The 18,528-nt window shown below is 42.1% G+C and overlaps 1 protein-coding gene across 4 annotated transcripts; it reads right to left on the bottom strand.

The window, feature by feature from the left end:
- Positions 1–411: 411 nt before the first annotated feature.
- Positions 412–16,693, bottom strand: LOC133538127 (ETS translocation variant 5-like). 4 transcript variants are annotated; one of them, XM_061879459.1, is made up of 13 exons: positions 16,545–16,693; positions 15,350–15,407; positions 15,188–15,257; positions 15,061–15,108; positions 12,608–12,658; positions 6,119–6,242; positions 5,760–6,053; positions 5,277–5,581; positions 3,901–3,963; positions 2,668–2,736; positions 2,365–2,534; positions 2,181–2,288; positions 412–2,086 (listed from the first exon to the last, which is right to left on the bottom strand). In XM_061879459.1, the coding sequence occupies exons 2-13, from the start codon at positions 15,398–15,400 to the stop codon at positions 1,856–1,858; spliced, it is 1,584 nt and encodes a 527-aa protein (XP_061735443.1). In that variant the 5' UTR covers positions 15,401–15,407; positions 16,545–16,693; the 3' UTR covers positions 412–1,855. The 4 variants fall into 4 exon arrangements, with proteins under 4 accessions (XP_061735443.1, XP_061735444.1, XP_061735445.1 ...); XM_061879460.1 differs by having other exon boundaries at positions 2,187–2,288; positions 16,545–16,692; XM_061879461.1 differs by lacking the exon at positions 3,901–3,963.
- Between the last annotated feature and the right edge of the window lie 1,835 nt (positions 16,694–18,528).

Here is an 18,528-nt window from a genome sequence, read left to right as displayed (position 1 = left end):
TAACCGTGTAATTTATTTTTAGCCCATAGTTGTTTCCACTACCGCACCTTAAATTGGAGTCCTTAATCTCATTATATGCAAATATAATGACAAAGTCTATTCTATTCTATTCATAGGTGGCCCTACTAGGAACCGAACTTCAAGACAGCAGAGACACTACCACAGTGAGGAAGGTTCAGATTTTAGGGTGGTGCATCTGCCGATGAAGATGTCTGTGGTGGTGAGAAAGCTGCTCCCCATGGTCTTCTCCCCTCTGCAGTTCCTGTCTTAAACCGTGCAACTGCTGTACCACACCGTTCTGTAGAAACCACAAAGGATGGGAGTTTCACTGTCCAGCATACCTCAGCTTCATGAGGAAGTAGTTTGTATCTTTTTGACGTAGAATTGTGAACAAAGTTGAGTGTCTCCAAGTTTGCTTTATTGTTTTTTTTTATTTGGTTTGTTTAATTGAATCATTTAGTGGCTCTTAGCACACGTGAATATTTCTAAAAAGGGACGTGGTGTAATCATTCACCTATGAAAAAGAAAAGCAGGTGACTCACAGGCAAGTTCAAACTCCCGGCAATAACGGAGGTAGAGGTTTGAGAAGTAGCAGGAACGCAGTTAAGCATAGAGGAGTGTTTATTGGAGCTAGTACACATGATCAGAAGGAGCACAATGTGAGGAGTCTGATGAAGCCTATACAAGCGCAGAGTGTTTCTGCGCCCTGCCTGGCATCCGTCCCATAATGTGGCCTTTGCTGGAACTCTGGCCTTTTACACGCCTCGTTTGCAAGCGAGATAACATCTTGTCATCCATCTGTTCGCAGAAGCAAGCGAATCAATCTGCAGCGAGTGCGTCATGATATTTGATGTTTTTTCTTAGGAAAAAAACAACAGTTACAGCCCTATTAGAGGCAGAACTGTAAAGCTGATACATTAAACTCAAGCATGGACTGCAGCCTTATAGCAAAAATATATAATCTTTATAGAAGTTTAATGTTGCCCTTGTTCAGAGTAAAGACTAAGTTTAAAACAAATGTTAACCCCAAGGCGGTAAAGCAATATGTCAGCTGAGTGATTAGGCCATGCAAAGTCACTGAGTCAAAGCTGAAAAACCAGCTTTTATACATTTACCCTGCATGCAACGCCATGGTGCTCTTGCCATACCAGCGCATTAAGAGAGACAGAAAATCAATAAGGAAATGTATAAAAATGTCTCTCGGCTGGGAAATACAGTATGTACTTGCATATGCATCTCTTTTGAATTTTAGATAGTTTTAAAATGGAACAATCAAACACCGGCTGGGGCATCGTACCAAAGGTCTTCAAAGTGGGGGAAGGGATACAATCTCTTACACGGGGAGGATAATTTAAAGAGCACAACAACTTAACAGTAGACCGACAAATATTTCCAAGAATCCTCTGGTCTCGTTACAGAAAAACCCATAATCATATGTACATGAATGCTTGAAAGCATGTGTGCAAGTCAAAGCTGTCATTCATCTTTCAGTCCAGATGCAGTAACATTAAAACAGACACGCAAGAAGTATTGTTAGGCAACTACGGAATAGTGCTGCATTTAGAATTTAGATTGTCACAAAAAAATAATAATCACAAAATCTGCACTTTTGACCCAAATTCAAGAATCATGTTCTTCTACAAACTTTCAGAAGTCTCGAGGGCTTTCGTCGTTGAGTTTCATCGTACCCTCGTCCATTCTTAGCCATGGATGGGTTTTAGGTCCGTAAGCCAGCCAGGATCCACATTAGGTTCCTCCGACCCAACCAGCAGTTCAATGTCTGAATTGAAAGAGTCTGCCATTTAGAGACTTTGCATGTTTGTGTGTGCCGAGCGCCAGGAGGCTGCTCTGTGCTTCAATAACCACAACCGTCCACGAAAGGCAAGCTCGCTAGACAATGCTCCCCGCTGTCCAGCAGATAGGGAGTGTTCTCCTCGTAGTGGGTGAGGGGCACGGTGTCCTCGTCCAGGCCTGGCAGGCCGTCTAGGTCGGCCTTCAGGTTGGGCCTCTGGTTGTCCGGGAAGGCCATGGAGAAAAGGGCCTCGGGGTCGCACACAAACTTGTACACATACCTCTCGCCAGCCACCTGAGAAACACAAAAAGGTTTGCCTCTTAAAATATCACTCAAGACAGGTGCTATTGAGGACACTTCAAAAGAAACGGAAAAAAGGTTAACCTGCCTTTACCTTCTGCATGATGCCCTTCTCGTAGTAGTAACGAAGAGAGCGACTAAGCTTGTCGTAGTTCATAGCTGGTCTGTTCTTTTGGATCCCCCAGCGGCGAGCCACCTTCAGAGATGAACGTTACAAACTGGATCTATACTTTTGTCTTTCACATGAAAAGAGCAGCGGCCAAGTGACTAACCTCCTCTGGCTCGATGAGCTTGAACTCCATTCCCCGACCAGTCCAGGCGATAAAGTGGCCGTTGGCCGGGTCGTCTAGCAAAGTGACCAAGAACTGCCAGAGCTGTAGGGAGCCGCGGCGCTGGTAGGGGGGTCCGTCTCGATAGATGGACGGCTCCTGCTTCACTTTACCTAATCAGTTTGAGAAGAAAAAGGATGAATTTGGGTGCTCAATGGACACCGCGCCACGGCCACAGTGTGGTGAGACCATCTGGTGTCAACTTGACATGGAGGATTCTATAATAGACGAGTCCAACAAATTCACCTTCTAATCTTTCAGGTACGACGCAGGTATCGTCAAAGTAGAGTTGAGGATCTCTGTCGAAGGAGAAGCCTGAAAGAAAATAGGTTTATTGTGAGTACAGTGGTACCTCAACTTACGTGTCTCCCAACTTATGAGTATTTTGAGATACCAGATGTCGTTCTGCTTTTTGTTATGCTTTAAGTTGCAATCCTCCTCATAGTTTGTAGAAAAAGTAATTGTGTACAGCCCACAGCCAGAGATAAAAAAAAATCTTGCCACGGCAACTGAGAAAGTTATTGCGAAGGAGAAGAAGTGAATGACCGAATCAAACAATCCATTAAAAACATGTCCTACTGGTTAGCCGACAGGTAAAATCAGCCCGACGACAGCACCGTCAGTCCGCATCACAAAAACCGCAGCCGGCCTCGGGGGCATGCAGCCAAAAATATCCAAAAAGACAGTTTATCCATGAAATGTGGAGATTCTGCAGTGTTTGAAGTGTTTCAGTTTGGTCTGTCTTGTCCTGACTCAATGACTGACAATCAAGCATTAAATGTGGTACGCAAACACAGCTTGCTGTCAACTCTGACCTATGGTCCGTCACACCAAGATGGCGTTGCTGAAGTGGCTGCTGGTTGCAGGAGCTATGTGCTCTTGTGTTTCCATTTTTGCCTTCAGGACTGCGCAAAAGGAGTGGCACTTTTGCGACTTCTGTGCTGCTTTTTGGTGCTTTTCACATATTTTCCCGCTTGTGGGATAAAGTCTATCCGATTTCTAACCAACAGTTCATTTTTATTGTTACAGGACAGCGAAACAGCTTATGGGAGATACCTACAAAAGTTTGCTCGCCAAGGTAAATGCTAAATATTACATTATTTCACAAAACTACTGTAGTTTGTAGTAAATGCTATTGTATGATTTTTAAACAATATTTATTATCTAAAAGTTAGTTTTCTTTTTGAAAAGCATGTTATACATTAAAAGGGCCTTTTTTTGGAGGCCCATGCACGAATTAAATGGATTTCAATTAATTTCAATGGGCATGGCTGGTTTGAGGTATCAGTGTTTTGAGTTCAGGTTCGGTTGCTAATAGCAGCAACATCACTAGCAGTGACTGCTCGTTAAAAATCCTGCTGACCGCCCCTCTCCAACATGCCAGTCACTTGTCCTGATTTCGACTCAAGGGCCACAAATGCCTTGCCGACGAAAACACCTGTAACCCGCCAGATATGAGAGAGAGAAACAAAAACGTACTTTCATGGTTATTTTGGTAGAAGCTCCCCGCTCTCCCGAATGATGAGTGACAGTTGGGCACCTCTGCAAAACAAAGACGGTGGAAGTATAATTTTAGACCAGAGACAGCCCAGCCTTTTCTGTCATGTCAAATGTGCTTCACATCAAAATCCACCTCGCAGCTGATAGATATATTTGGACTTGTGCGCATAAAGATACTTGAAATAGCATCTTTGATTTGCGGGATTGGCTTCATGTTGATAAAGATCAGTGCCTTGGTAATGATGGCGGCTTTACTGTCTCACTACTGGGTCATATTAAGCGGCAACTGCCCCCACCCCTACCGCACACACACACGAGTGTTCCAGATCCAAGTAGCACTGCACTGCCCACTCACGCTCTGCAAGCCTTTAAACAGGATTAGCACTATGGCTGCTGTGTTAAATCTCAATGATAATCAAGTTACAGCGACTGTCCCCTCTGGGGGCTTCAGGGCCTGGTTTCCATTTTTTCTGCATGCCATCCGCAATTCCACTGTGCCTCATTCAGTGGGCTGTCACCTGATAAGATTGACAGAGATCAACCTTGAGCGAGACTCGAACGTGGACGCAAGGAAAGACAAACGATGCTGTAAATCTCTGCTTTTTGGTTGCAGTTCAAGCTAGTATCCCTGACGTGGACATCCTCTGCCCAGCTCCAGATGATAGCCCCCTGTGACGTAGGTACTTAAAGGCCATAAGAACCTAAGAGGATTTGTCATTACATCACCACCAGGCCAGCCAGTGCAGAAAAGGAATGAGAGTACATGACGTTGTTGGCTTTTCCCCCAGCCAAAGTTACAGCGTTTCAGGAGAAGAGGACATAATATTGTGGAGCAGGGAGAACAGCTGGCTGTGTGGGCGTCAGAAGGACAACAGCCAGTAGCTTGTTTGATTTGTACCATGTGACCACATTCTCTTTCATCATTGCTTGAAGGTTTTTTTTCCTCCACTAAAAAAAAGGTAGACTGGAAAATGTTTGACTCCCTGTCTTTTATGATCAACTACCTTACAGGCCACCAAGTCCTCTGAGGATTTCTGGACTCAATCTATTCCAGGTAGGCTCAGTGAGGAGCTTCTAGCCACCTGAGTGAGTGACCCATTTACTTTTTGCCCTTGGAGGCTTACGCTGAGCTGAAAGACCCACTTTTACTTGACTGGCGTGACTCGGGAGGAACGTTTAGATTAAAGTCGGACAGTGCGAGAGTGAAAGGAGTACCTGTGCTGCCGTGCCTCTGCTAAGTGCTAAAACTTGCACTAAAATGTCAGACGCCTGAACAAATAGGATGTGCACATTCCCTACCTCGGGCCAGCTGCACAGTACCTGGCTCAATGAACCAATTGTAAGACGTCACTTACCGGAATCGAAGCAGAAATCGCGGGGCTCCTGCTTGATGTCCATCAGGTGGCACCCAGACTGGCGTGGGGGAGCTGGAGGGTTGGGGACGCCGTGCTCAGTGTATCTTGGGTCAATGAGTTCCTGTTTAAAACCGTGAGGGGAGGCAGCGACCAAGGGTTCGGACATTTGCCGGTGGTACAGGGGGCGGCCCTCGTGTGGTCGACTGTTCCGGTTGCTGCTGGGTGCCTGGGGAAGGAAGTGGGTGTGCAGCTGACTGTCTGATGGGGGGAAATGTAGAGATGGCTCAGACATCTGCCGCTGGAACCTGAGGATAGTGGGAGAAAGTAACAGATCCCAGATCACAACATTGTCACAGACGTGTCGACATAGTCTCACATAACGCTGACTTGAACCCACTTCCACACTTTCTCTGTGAATTATTCGAGCAGTGCAGTACTAGCCAGCATCCGCTACTCTTGGTTTACCTAAAAAGAAATGCTCACCTGTGCTCTGGCGTGAAGTTGTTGGCATCTTGGCCGATCGGCGCACACGGCACGGCGAATGACGGGCTGTGGACCGGATGTGCCGGCTGGTTGCGTGGGCCTGTGCTCTGTGGGTGGGGATGCTGTTGTCGCTGAACATGAACCGGACGCGGTCCAGCGGGCAAGCTGGCTACATTTGGGCGAGGAGGACTCTGCTCACTGAGGCGATGCGCTCCTGCTGGGCCACATGGAGACACCGGCGTGGAGGGAGGGGTTAACGGCTTGAACGTGGGGGTGGACTTCCCGTCGCAGGCACTGAGTTTGAGGAACACGCAGTTAGGAATCCAACAATTCCTAAAATAGCAGCAACCATCTTGTACCTGTTGATGTAAAGGCACTTCTCTTCGTACGGCATGGGACTCCTGTTCTGGTGGCAGGGGGAAAGCTCTTTGGAGGCTGTCAGCTCACGCTTGATCTTGGTCGGTGGTGGGCCATGGAACATCACTGGGCAAAGGGGAAAGAAAAATATAAGATGAAGTTCAGATACTTCCGACACTTTGTAATTGAAGCCGTAGAAGTGCAACCGTTGTCTTAATCACTTTCGGGGGAGTAAAATGATGCTTGGACAATGTATGCATTCCCTCATCTGACCACTTACCAGTCATGTATCATACCGCCTCAACCACGGCTGCTATTGTCGCCGTGACACAAACTGCACCAGACACACAAAATCCATCAAACCTCACGTCTGGATCCTATTAGGACAGACATAAACCCGTGGCTGACTGCGGGTTCCAATGCCCTGCATAATAGCAGGGAAGAAACTAGATAGTGAGCAGCAAGGGAGGCGAGTAGACGATGAAAGGGGTCGGTGGAGCACAGATGATCAAACAAAGGCTGAGTGTACACTCTTCATGTTTAATGTTGGGGAAAAGAGCTTTCTTGCAACCTAAATGATGCAAAGCATTCGTATGCTATTCAGACATGCAGCCCCGTGCTCCAACTACACGCACAAAAGTACCTGAACATGTCACCTTTTCTCCCACCAGGAAGTAAACCTGATAGTCACAAAACTCCCACAGTTTAAGTGCAGTTGAATCTACAACCAGGAGATTGTCGACACACTGTCCATGTCAAACGACCCATCGAATCCACCATGTTATTTCTCTTATTAAAGGGGAACTGCACTTTTTTTTTTAGAATTTTTCCTAATGTCTCTTTTTAAGAATTCTAAAGATGATAAAAAAATACTTGCAAGCTGTGGCTAATAGGAGTCACCATTGTAGCTTTCAATGCCTTCTAAAACAACTTCAAAACCCTCCATCAAGGTTTTATATACACACTGCAAGTACATAGTATTTATAAATGTAGTAACAGACATTCATAATATGTAATATGTACAACATTTACCATATTTTGGTAATTTTAAGCAATGCTGGAACTTATTTCCTCAACGGATTTATTTCCGTTCCCATAGCAACACACTTCCGACTTCCTGCAACAAATGTGTGTTTCTACTTATAAAATCAATGCATGTGTGTTCTAATCTTGGCAAACTTGGTAATAGACAACAAAGACAATTGTTTTTGAACAAATGAGGATTCACAACCTTATCTTTCTGAAGCTGAATATACTGAGGATGAACTGCTGGTTATATAAAGCGAGCACAAACAGAGAGTGAAACATTGGAACAGAAGGAAGCCGAGACTGAGGTCAGCGTGACTTGACGCTGAAAACGTGGAGCTTGGAGCCAAGCTTTGCCGATATTAATGGCGTTTTTTTCCAAAATCAACTGGAAAAAATTTCCTTGGCCGGCTCGACCAAACAGACAACTGTCCATCAAGTGGGTCACTATAATATTAATCATACAGGCAACACGTCATGTTTGTTATTACTACTACAGTATATACACTGTCAAACTTGTGTATGAACAAAACATGAAATAAGGGCTAATACTTTACAGATACTTTAATATATGTGTTCATCTTTTTCATTCAGTTCAGATTGGTTTGTCTTATCGGATCTTGTTGTGCATTACACATTCAAAAGCCATTTAGCTGTTGACGAGTAGCTAGCTCATGGCTAAAGCCGTAGCATTTTGACGTGTTACTACGCTAGAAAAAAAATTCCTCAGAATTCGCTCATACAATAACAAGGTCGCTACATCTTGGTTATTATACTGGTTAAGGAACGTAAATGAAGTATTGTTGGCGTTTTTTTAATGCATTTTTAAACTGATTTAGAGGCAGAATGGATTGCTCCCGTTAGCTGCATTGCTAGCCACCAATAATGAGCCAATTGTTACAAATTAGAATGCAAAAAAACCCCAAAACACCTTATGTCTTCTTCACTCTCATGATAGTGAACGATGGGCGAAAAATAAAAGTGCAGTTCCTCTTGAAACAAGTGCCCCTTTAGTTGACACTGAATTTAGGAAGTTATTTCTATAAAAAAATGGTTCTGTTCGAAAAGTGTTCTGAATTGCAAATTTGAACTTACTAGACGTCAAGCACCTACGCCGACGTCAAGCACCTACGGCGATGTCAAGCACCTACACCAACGTCAAGCACCTACGTCAAACGCCGACGTAGACGGCAAACACCTACGTTGACGTCAAACACCTACGTTGACGTCAAACACCTACGTTGACGTCAAACACCTACGTTGACGTCAAACACCTACGTTGACGTCAAACACCTACGTTGACGTCAAACACCTACGTTGACGTCAAACACCTACGTTGACGTCAAACACCTACATTGACGTCAAATACCGATATCAAACAACTTCACCTATGTCAAACACCTACATCAAACACCTACATCAAACGTCAATCGACAACAAAATTCCTGTGTTGATGTCATTCAGCTGGTCGGAGGTACGTGGAGATAAGTGACTGCGTACTAAGATGGAAGAAGTTTTGCTAAAATGAATAATTTGAGTCAAGATGAAGAACTAGGGTTGTGTGTCAGTACTTTTCTGTTTTGTACATCAAGCCAGTGTCTCATCTTCAAATCTGGCTTTGTATACGCGTGAAAGCGAGAGCGAGGAAGCTTGCAGCCTGGCAACGGCCACCACTGTCAGCAAGTCCTTCATCGCACTCTCAGATAATCAAACTCCCTTTACTAATGCGGCGGCCATGACGGCTGCACCACAGACTCAGTGCAGCCTTGGTGAATGACAGGCACACGTCCCTGATGAAGACAACCACACGCTAGCATCCTCCAGACATATACATACTGTATGTACACATAATTACTATTTGTGGTGATCGGGGCGAGAGACAGCCCTTTCTGCTGTAATCTAGACCGGGTGCGGGAAAGTGTGAAATTAGATTAGGAGGTTTGGCTCATGTGACGCCCCATGCCAATCGGCTGATTAAACTCAAAATGGTGGAGAGGGAGAGAGTGGGCGCACATGAGCCTCAAAGCGGACTTCCGAGCACAAAGGATGGTGTGTGTCCTCGTCGGGATTAAGACATTCGAACAAAGGAGGAGTGACCTCGACTTGAGTTAGCTTCACTTGCAGAATAGGAACGTTAAAAACCTCCCATTTAGGAAGCGGCAGTGACGTACAGCGAGGCAAAGACTTTTTACAAACTTGAAATGTGCTCGAAGCAGTTGTAATACATACAGTAATACTAAATTATTATAATATAATACATGTTAGCGGCTAAGGTCCCTTTACATTGTAGCTTCTGAATCCCTAATCATCAATAAACTGTTTCTTATATAGGACTGTCTCAGAAAATTTGAATATTGTGATAAAGTCCTTTATTTTCTGTAATGCAACTAAAAACATGAAAATGTCATACCTTCTGGATTCATTACACATCAACTGAAATATTGCAAGCCTTTTATTATTTTAATATTGGTGATTATGGCATACAGCTTAAGAAAACTCAAAAATCCTATCTCAAAAAAATTGAATATTTTCTCAGACCAAGTAAAAAAAGATTTATGACAACAAAACCAAACATTTTAAAATGTCAATTTATGCACTCAGTACTTTACAACAGATGGAAGCATGTACACAGCTGCATTGACTCTGGACTTGATGAAACACAGTGGACCAAAACCAGCAGCTGACATGGCTCCCCAAACCATTGCTGACTGACGGAACTTCCGTTGTCTAGAGTTCAGGAGTGGCTTGACCATGGGAATACGGCTATTGAAGCTGTATCTGTTGAAAAGCTCTATGGAGATGATGATTTCATTTTCCAGCATGAACTGGCACCTGTCCACAGTGCCAAAACCACCAGTAACTGGTGTACTGACCATGGCATTACTGTCCTCCATTGGCCTGCCAACTCCCCTGACCTGAACCTCATAGAGAATTTGTGGGTTATTGTGAAGAAGAAGCTGAAAGACACCAGGCCCAATAATGCAAATGAGCTAAAGGCCGCTATTGAAGCATCCTGGGCATCCATAACCCCTCAGCAATGCCACAGGCCGATTGCCTCCATGCCACGCCGTATTGATGCAGTAATCCGTGCAAAAGGATTCCCAACCAAGTACTTAGTGCATTAATTTACATTTTCAAATGTTTGATTTTGTTTTGCTGTTATAAATCTTTTTTTTTTACTTGGTCTGAGGAAATATTCAAATTTTTTGAGATAGGATTTTTGAGTTTTCTTAAGCTGTATACCATAATCAGCAATATTAAAATAATAAAAGGCTTGCAATATTTCAGTTAATGTGTAATGAATCCAGAATGTATGACATTTTCATGTTTTTAGTTGCATTACATTAAATAAAGGACTTTATCACAATATTTTAATTTTCTGAGACAGTCCTGTACGTACCATTATCATTGGAGGACAAGGAGTAGCTAAACATGCTACCCTATACACCATAGACGGATACAGAAAGGCATAGCTAACCGCTAAGCTCTTGAAAGTAAACCTGAGTGGGCGGATCGATATAAATATTGACAGCAACAATACCAAGCATACTATCAATATAAGGTTGATACTACACAAAATAGTTTTTGGTCGTTTTTTTATTGTTTACAAACTCGGGATATAAGAGACCATAGTGTTTTTGCTTTTGTTTTATTTTTTTGCACTATTGACTTTAGTATACATTTTTTTTTAATGAAATGAAACAGAATAAAGGGAAATTTTAATGATAAGTGATATTGTCGGATTGCAGTTATCACAATTGTAATTATTTAATTAACCACTTTAGAGGGTTTTCCCTAAACTGCCAACATACCTGTTGTGGTGGGGCCTTGGTCTCAATAACATCAAGTAATTTCCGATGTGATTTTTTTATTTTTTTTATTTAAAAAAGCAAAAAATATATTTACCTACATTTAATACTCTGTTTTCATTAATTATTTTTAACATTTGTTATTGTTTTGCCATATTTTCAATTGTTGCTGCTTTTTGTACAAGGTACTTTTTTGAGATTTTTTCAAGTGTTTACAGACTTTTAATGACTTTTCTTTATTAAAACACTTAGCAACAAATGTAGCATCTTCTTCTGGTGTCATTATCGAATGTAGTCGGGTTTAGAAACCCTACTTCTGTCCCTCCATGTCCCTGACTTAAGAGGCTGCAGCGAGCATGACGTCACATTTGCTTGGCGCAGTCACTCTAGTTTCACTTTCTCTTCTTAAAAGCCGCCACTGTCCTTTTAATATTTTCACATTTTGTAGATGTGCAGTGTATAATGCAGGTATGTCTGCATTATATATCAAAATTATGTTCACATCACAGATATGCAGACAACGTTCCAGACAATGGCCTGCGTTTTGTTTACATCCAGTTTCGGTAGTGCGGTTTTCGGTGATCAGTCTTTTTTTGGTGGTAAAGTTTTTGGTACATCACTTGTCAATAGAGCGCAAGTAATAGGCTATATATATATATCAATTCCTACCGTAACAACTAGCTAATTTTAATGTTTTATGTTCGTGTGGTTTGATGTCAGTTTATCCCATGTTTGTAAACAGTCTGTGCCTGAAAAGTGGCTGGTGGAGAATAAGGAAGTGTTCTGTGTGTCCGGGGAAGTGCTTGCACGGGAGTTAAAACCTGTTAGAATTGTGCCGTTTGTTATCATAAGATTGGTAATAAAAGTTAAAAATAGCCCTGGACTTTGTGTGATTTCTTCTGGAGGCTACAATTTATTATATGACGATACTTAAATTTTTTTTCAAGTAACAAAACCCACCTATTTTCAAGGTGTGGCTGTAATAAAAATGCTCTGGCGGCGCGCTGCATTCACATACATTAAGGGGAAAACCGGACTAATTATGAACATTGATAAAGCTGACATAGGCTCCAGGACCCCACGCGACCCCGAACGGGACAAGCGGTAGAAAATGGATGGATGGATGGATGGATATGACCAATGCGGCCCCTGTAACTATTTGGTATTGCACTGATACGCAAATGTGTAGTATTGCTCTAAGCTAAAGTCAAGTATTGTTAGAACAGAAAATACGTTTTTATTACATTTTAACAGCCACATTCAAACAGCAAGTAATCAGATATTAACAATAATTGATGAAGTAGATTGATGTTTTAAAAAAAAATGTAATATGTTAGTGCGTACATATGCAGCCTTTGTAAACCGTTATGAAATGGTTCCATTATCATTTATATGCCATATAATATATGTATTGTTTTTACAAGAGGCTCCAATATATGTCGCAATATAGATTTGGGGCCCTATCGGCAATCCCTAGTTACCAACTGATTGGTAAATGTGCAAAATCAGCCATTTTTACTTCATAGGACGGCAACCGTAGAGAACCTGCGTTTATAACAGCTCAATGAACAAATATTCATATTTATGTGGTGTTATCATCTATTTTTTTTCCAACACAGCAGACGCACGTCCCCGGTATGAAGGAAGACTACTTACAGCTATCCGACTGGAAGTCTGGAACAAACTGCTCGTCGTCCGGCACCTGGGCTGTGGATGACACAGATGGAGGAACTAGGTTAACGCACAAAACAACAACAAAAAATTTGTCGCTCAGCAGATTTTCACTACATTCAGGACTTTGCTCCACACAAAACACAAAAAGTTAGAAACACTTCACAACCATGTTAATGTTCAACCTCAGAGCTCCCAGTCAGCATTTTATAGGGCATCAGCAGCTTTAACAAATCTAAATGAATGCATTTTTAATGCTACTTAGAACTGACTGCAGGTAGTTATAATATGTAGTCAAAACTACATCTGTATGTATACTGTAAGTCAATATTTTGAAAAGTTTACATGAACTGTTACTCTAGTGCGAGGGTGTCAAACTTATTTTCACATCTTGGTTATGACTGCCCTTAGAGGGCCGCTTGTAACAGTCAATAATACACAAATATTAAAATACAAGGAGTCGCCTCATGCAATTATTCCACAATTGCCGATGCATTTGATTATTTTTGCACGTACACTGAAAAAAAAATCTAGATTTCAAGGTAAAAAACTGTCGGCTCAGCTGGCAGAATTTTACCATAAATGTTACTATTTTACTGCACATTACTGTAAATTGACAAAAACCCCAGAACCACACCTTTGTACGGTAAAAAACTGCCCGCTTACCTGCCAGAGTTTTACCATAATATTTGTGCTTTTTCACAGCATATTACCGTAAATTAAAAACAAACCGTACCACTTTTTTGCACAGTAAAAAACTGCAAGCTTAGCTGCCATAATTTTACCACAAATATTAGTGTTTGATTTACAGCATACTACTGTTAAAAAAAAAAAAAAGCAGTACCACTTTTTTATACAACAAAACACTGTCCGTTCAGCTACCAGAATTTTACCATAAATATTACTGTTTTTTCACAGCATATTAAAGTAACAAAACACAAACAAATCAGTACCACTTTTTTGTAAAGTAATTTATGCCAGTACCACTTTTTTGTAAAGTAATTTATGCCAGAATTTTACCATAAATATTTGTGTTTTCCTGCATATTACCGTAAATAACAACACCACCTTTTTTTCAGTAAAAAAAAACAAACCTGCCGGCTCAGCTCCCAGAATTTTACCATAAGTTAGTGTTTTTTTTTTACAGCATACTACTGTAAACCAGTACCACTTTTTTATGGTAAAAAAAACTGTCAGCTCATCTGCCAGAATTTTACCATAATTATTATGGTGCTTTTACGGCATATTACTGTAAAATGAAAAAAAAAGAGGAAAATCCACTTTTTTTTACAGTAACAAACTGTCAGCTCTGCTGCCAGAATTTTACAATAAATATTACTGGTTTTGTTTTACAGTATATTACTGTAAATTCAAAAAAACAACAACAACCCCATACTATTCATGTCAAAATTCTGGCAGCTGAGCTGACAGTTTTTTAGCGTGCCAAAAAGTGGTACTGTTTTTTTAACATTTTACAGTAATATGCTGTAAAAAATAAATAAAAGCATGGCACTGTAAAAAATACGTAGGTTTTAAAGCATTTTAGGGTATATAGGAAAACAGTACCACATTTTCTTAACTGTAAAATCAACGGCTGTTACTGCAAACAGAAAAACGGTACAAAAGTTTAGGGTAAAATTCTGATGACTGGGTTTCATTTTACCACAAAATCTAATGTTGGTATTTTTACGGTAAAGTTCTGGCAACTGAGCAGACAAGTTTTTTTAATTTTTCTTTTTACAGTGTACAATTTCATGAATAACTTGCTTTGAATTCATAAGAATATCATAAGTTTTTTGGTGTTTTTTAAGAAAAAAAATGTTTGGAACGTATGCCAGTATAATATTTGTTGCAATATAAGATGATAAAGTTGTAATTTTTTCGATGGAAACAAAGTACACATTTAGTGAAAAAATATAAATTACTTTATCCACTATTATTTCCAGGTATAAAAGGACTGGGCAGATTGATAGTTTGACATCTGTGCTCTAGTGAATTAGAATTGGCTCACGAAACTGTTTAATCTGAGAATGTATTTTGGGGGGGACGGCGTGGCGCAGTTGGGAGAGGGGCCGTGCCAGCAACCTGAGGGTTCCTGGTTCAATCCCCACATTTTACCAACCTAATCAAGTCCGTTGTGTCCTTGAGCAAGACACTTCACCATTGCTCCTGATGTGTTGTAGTTAGGGCCTTGCATGGCAGTTCCCACCATCAGTGTGTGAATGGGTGAATGTGGAAATAGTGTTAAAGAGCTTTGAGTACCTTGATGGTAGAAAAGCGCTATACAAGTATAACCCATTTACCATTTTCTGCAGTGGTAGCAGATGCTGCCAGATGTGGTGGCGCCCAAAAATGTGGACATCGCATTCAATGCTTTTTTAACCGCTTTCATTTTCAACAAATCCATTTGAAGACCCGTAGAAACCCTCGTTCCTCACCTTCTGCGATCCAGAAATCCTGCAGCTGACTGAGATCTTGGAAGAGTTCTGCGAATCAGAAAGACCCAGAAAAATATCAGGGCACTGCGTCGAAATCCTCGCCTTAGTGGTCAAGTCCGTTGCGTACCTTCCGTGTCCTGGGCCAGCTCAGTGTCCACAAACTTCCTCTTCCGCTCGTTCAAAACCCTGCCGGGTTCCTGCAAGGGAGGGGGGGGAGAAGAAGTCAGAAGTGAATGCTGACCGTGCCAATGGACTGGGGGCGGGGGGGGGCGTGAGACGCGTCACTTACGCTGGGCGGGACCATGACAAACGGAACCTGCTGGTCGTAGAAGTCATCCATTGTTGTGCTGGGGGTCGTAACACAAATGTACCTAACGTTAGCGGAGTGAGGCGGATACACACCGTACAAGACACACACACAAAGTTGTCTCCGTCCGACAACAACACTCTCGCATCTCCCAGATATGACTCACTTGTGCTCTCTCTCGCTAATGGATGACGAATAAAGCGTCGCTGGAGGCAATTACTGCAGACGCCGAGCAGATAGCACTCACACACACACACACACACACTCACACGGTGCGTTCACTTACCCAGCTAACATTTGACACTTTAAAAGCCTCCAACCTTGATATTCAGGCCGTGCAATTCACGGGATCCACTTTGGACTTGATTCTCACGGTTACGTTTGGTCCACTATGGATTGCACTTTCACAATATCATGTTAGATCCGCTCGACATCCATTGCTTTCGGTCCCCTAGGGGGGGTTGCCCACATATGTGGTCCTCTCCAAGGTTTCTCATAGTCATCATGGTCGACGTCCCACTGGGGTGAGTTTTTCCTTGCCCTTATGTGGGCCCTACCGAGGATGTCGTTGTGGTTTGTGCAGCCCTTTGAGGCACTTGTGATTTAGGGCTATATAAATAAACATTGATTGATTGATTTATTTACGGGTGGCTGGGGAAATTTCGGTTATTGCAAGAAACGTTGGTACCACAAGGCTGCTAAATGGAGCCATCCCAAACAACCGGTGGTCCCTGAACGCATCGGCGAGCCGCCACAAAGCACGCATTGTGTAACGTTCACGTCATCACTCAGCGAAACAAACTTTGGTAACTTTTTGGCCCACGGGGGTGTTGATGTTGGGGAGTGGGGGTGGGGGGTGTTGATGTTTGGGAAGGGAGGCGGGTGTTGATGTTGGGGGCGTTACCAACCCCCCCTTTTTACGCCTCCCGCCCCTCCCCTGCCCCTTGTTTTTGTCAATGAAGTGAAACTCTATACGTGGAAGGGGGGCCACTCCATTCATAAAAAAACAACAACCCCACAAACATTCTTATCTGTGCTGATACAGCAAAACAGTACACAATGAATTGTAAGGACGAAACATGGCGCAGTAACTGCACGCGATGCATGCAAAAAGTAACAATACCATGTTTGCTCTAAAATGGCGCTCACTTGCTTTAAATATAACAACGTTTCTTACCTGGGCCGGTGTCCTTAGGTGTCTCCTGTGTGGCGAAATAAGGTTGAACGAGTAGGAGTTAATGTCCAAGCAGAAGGGTAAGCTACCAGTCCGACGTTGGCTCGTCCTCGAACAAAACTTGACTGATGTCTTCTTCACGCTCCTCTTGCGTTTTCCAGCAAGATGAGAGCGCCAGGCACAATCCCGAGCGCTGATTGGCCCCCTGCGCCTGTCACTCAATGAAGCAGCCAATCGAGGTGGGGCTTCATGAATAATTGATGAGGTCCCTGTTCGGCCAATCAGAGCGCGGCACTGACCTATTTTTATGAATGGATTGATTTCATTCACAGGTTTTTTTTCCACCCCAGATTTAAAGGGACAGTGCTTTATTTCTTTATGGCCTACTGAAACCCACTACTACCCACCACGCAGTCTGATAGTTTATATATCAATGATGAAATATTAACATTGCAACACATGCCAATACGGCCTTTTTAGTTTACCAAAGTGTAATTTTAAATTTCCCGGGACTTTTTTCTTGAAAACGTCGGGTCATGATGACGTGGACGCTTGACGTCACGGGCTGTTAGAAAATATGAGTGCTGCGCGCACACACACAGCTAAAAGTCGTCTGCTTTAACCGCATAATTACACAGTATTTTGGAGATCTGTGTTGCTGAATCCTTTGCAATTTGTTCAATTAATATTGGAGAAGTCAAAGTAGAAAGATGGAGTTGGGAAGCTTTAGCCTTCAGCCACACAAACACACTGTGACTCCTTGTTTAAAATTCACGGGGGTGAATCTTTACTATGGATTACAGCGAACATGGATTCCGACCGAATGTCATCCAGCAGGTTTCGGTGAGAAAATTGTGGTAAAAAGTCGCTTCTCACCGGAGATCAGCTGAGCTTTTGACGCCCATAAAGCTGCCGTCGACTTCCCTGAGACACTGCGCGTCAACACACCCTTGGACACACACCTCCGACTATCAGGTACTGTTAAACTTACTAAAACACTAGCAACACAATAGAAAGATAAGGGATTTCCCAGAATTATCCTAGTAAATGTGTCTAAAAACATTTACTACATTACATTTACTACATTTACATTTACGTCCCAATGCAATCGCGTTTTTTTTTTTTTTTTTTTTTTCTAGTCCGTCGCTATCAATATCCTCAAACACAAATCTTTCATCCTCGCTCAAATTAATGGGGAAATTGTCGTTTTCTCGGTCCGAATAGCACTTTTTTTTGGAGGCTCCCATTAGAAACAATGTAAAGATGTGAGGAGCCATCAAACATGTGACGTCATCGTCTGCGACTTCCGGTAGAGGCAGGGCTTTTCTGTTAGCAAGCAAAAGTTGTGAACTTTATCATGGATGTTCTCTACTAAATCCTTTCCGCAAACATATGGCAATATTGCAAAATGATCAAGTATGACACATACAAATGGACCTGCTATCCCCGTTTAAATAAGAAAATCTAATTTCAGTAGGCCTTTAATTGTGTGCGAATGCTGTGTCATCTTTTTGTAACACATTTTTTTCAATTGATTTCAACCATCCTAAAGTTAAAATATTCAATTTATTGTAGACATTCAGGCTATCTATTTGTATATATGATACATTCCAGGTTTCCCCCCTTATGAATGACACATTATTTATTTTGCAGATATACACCCCAGCGTCCAATACTTGGTTACTTCATGCATGCTGTTAGCATGCTAGCAGTAGCATGTGAGTATGTCATCTTTTTTTGGTCATTTTGCAGGAATACACTCAACAGTCAAATATTTTGTTACTCTGCAGATGCTAACTTTTTGCATGCTAAAATTTATGCTCATTTTGCAGGTATATACCAGAGTCATATATTTTGTCATGTGACACATGCTAATTGTCAACATATTAGTATGCAAGTTTATTTTTGTTCATTTTGCAGTTATTTACTGAAGAGTCCTATATCTTGTTACTTGGTGCATGTTAACTGTTACTATGTTAACAGTTAG

This window comes from Nerophis ophidion, linkage group LG19, assembly GCF_033978795.1.
Source record: "Nerophis ophidion isolate RoL-2023_Sa linkage group LG19, RoL_Noph_v1.0, whole genome shotgun sequence".
In the NCBI taxonomy this organism is placed as follows: domain Eukaryota; kingdom Metazoa; phylum Chordata; class Actinopteri; order Syngnathiformes; family Syngnathidae; genus Nerophis; species Nerophis ophidion.
Note: the sequence above shows the minus strand (reverse complement) of the source record. Positions and strands in the feature narration are given on the sequence as shown.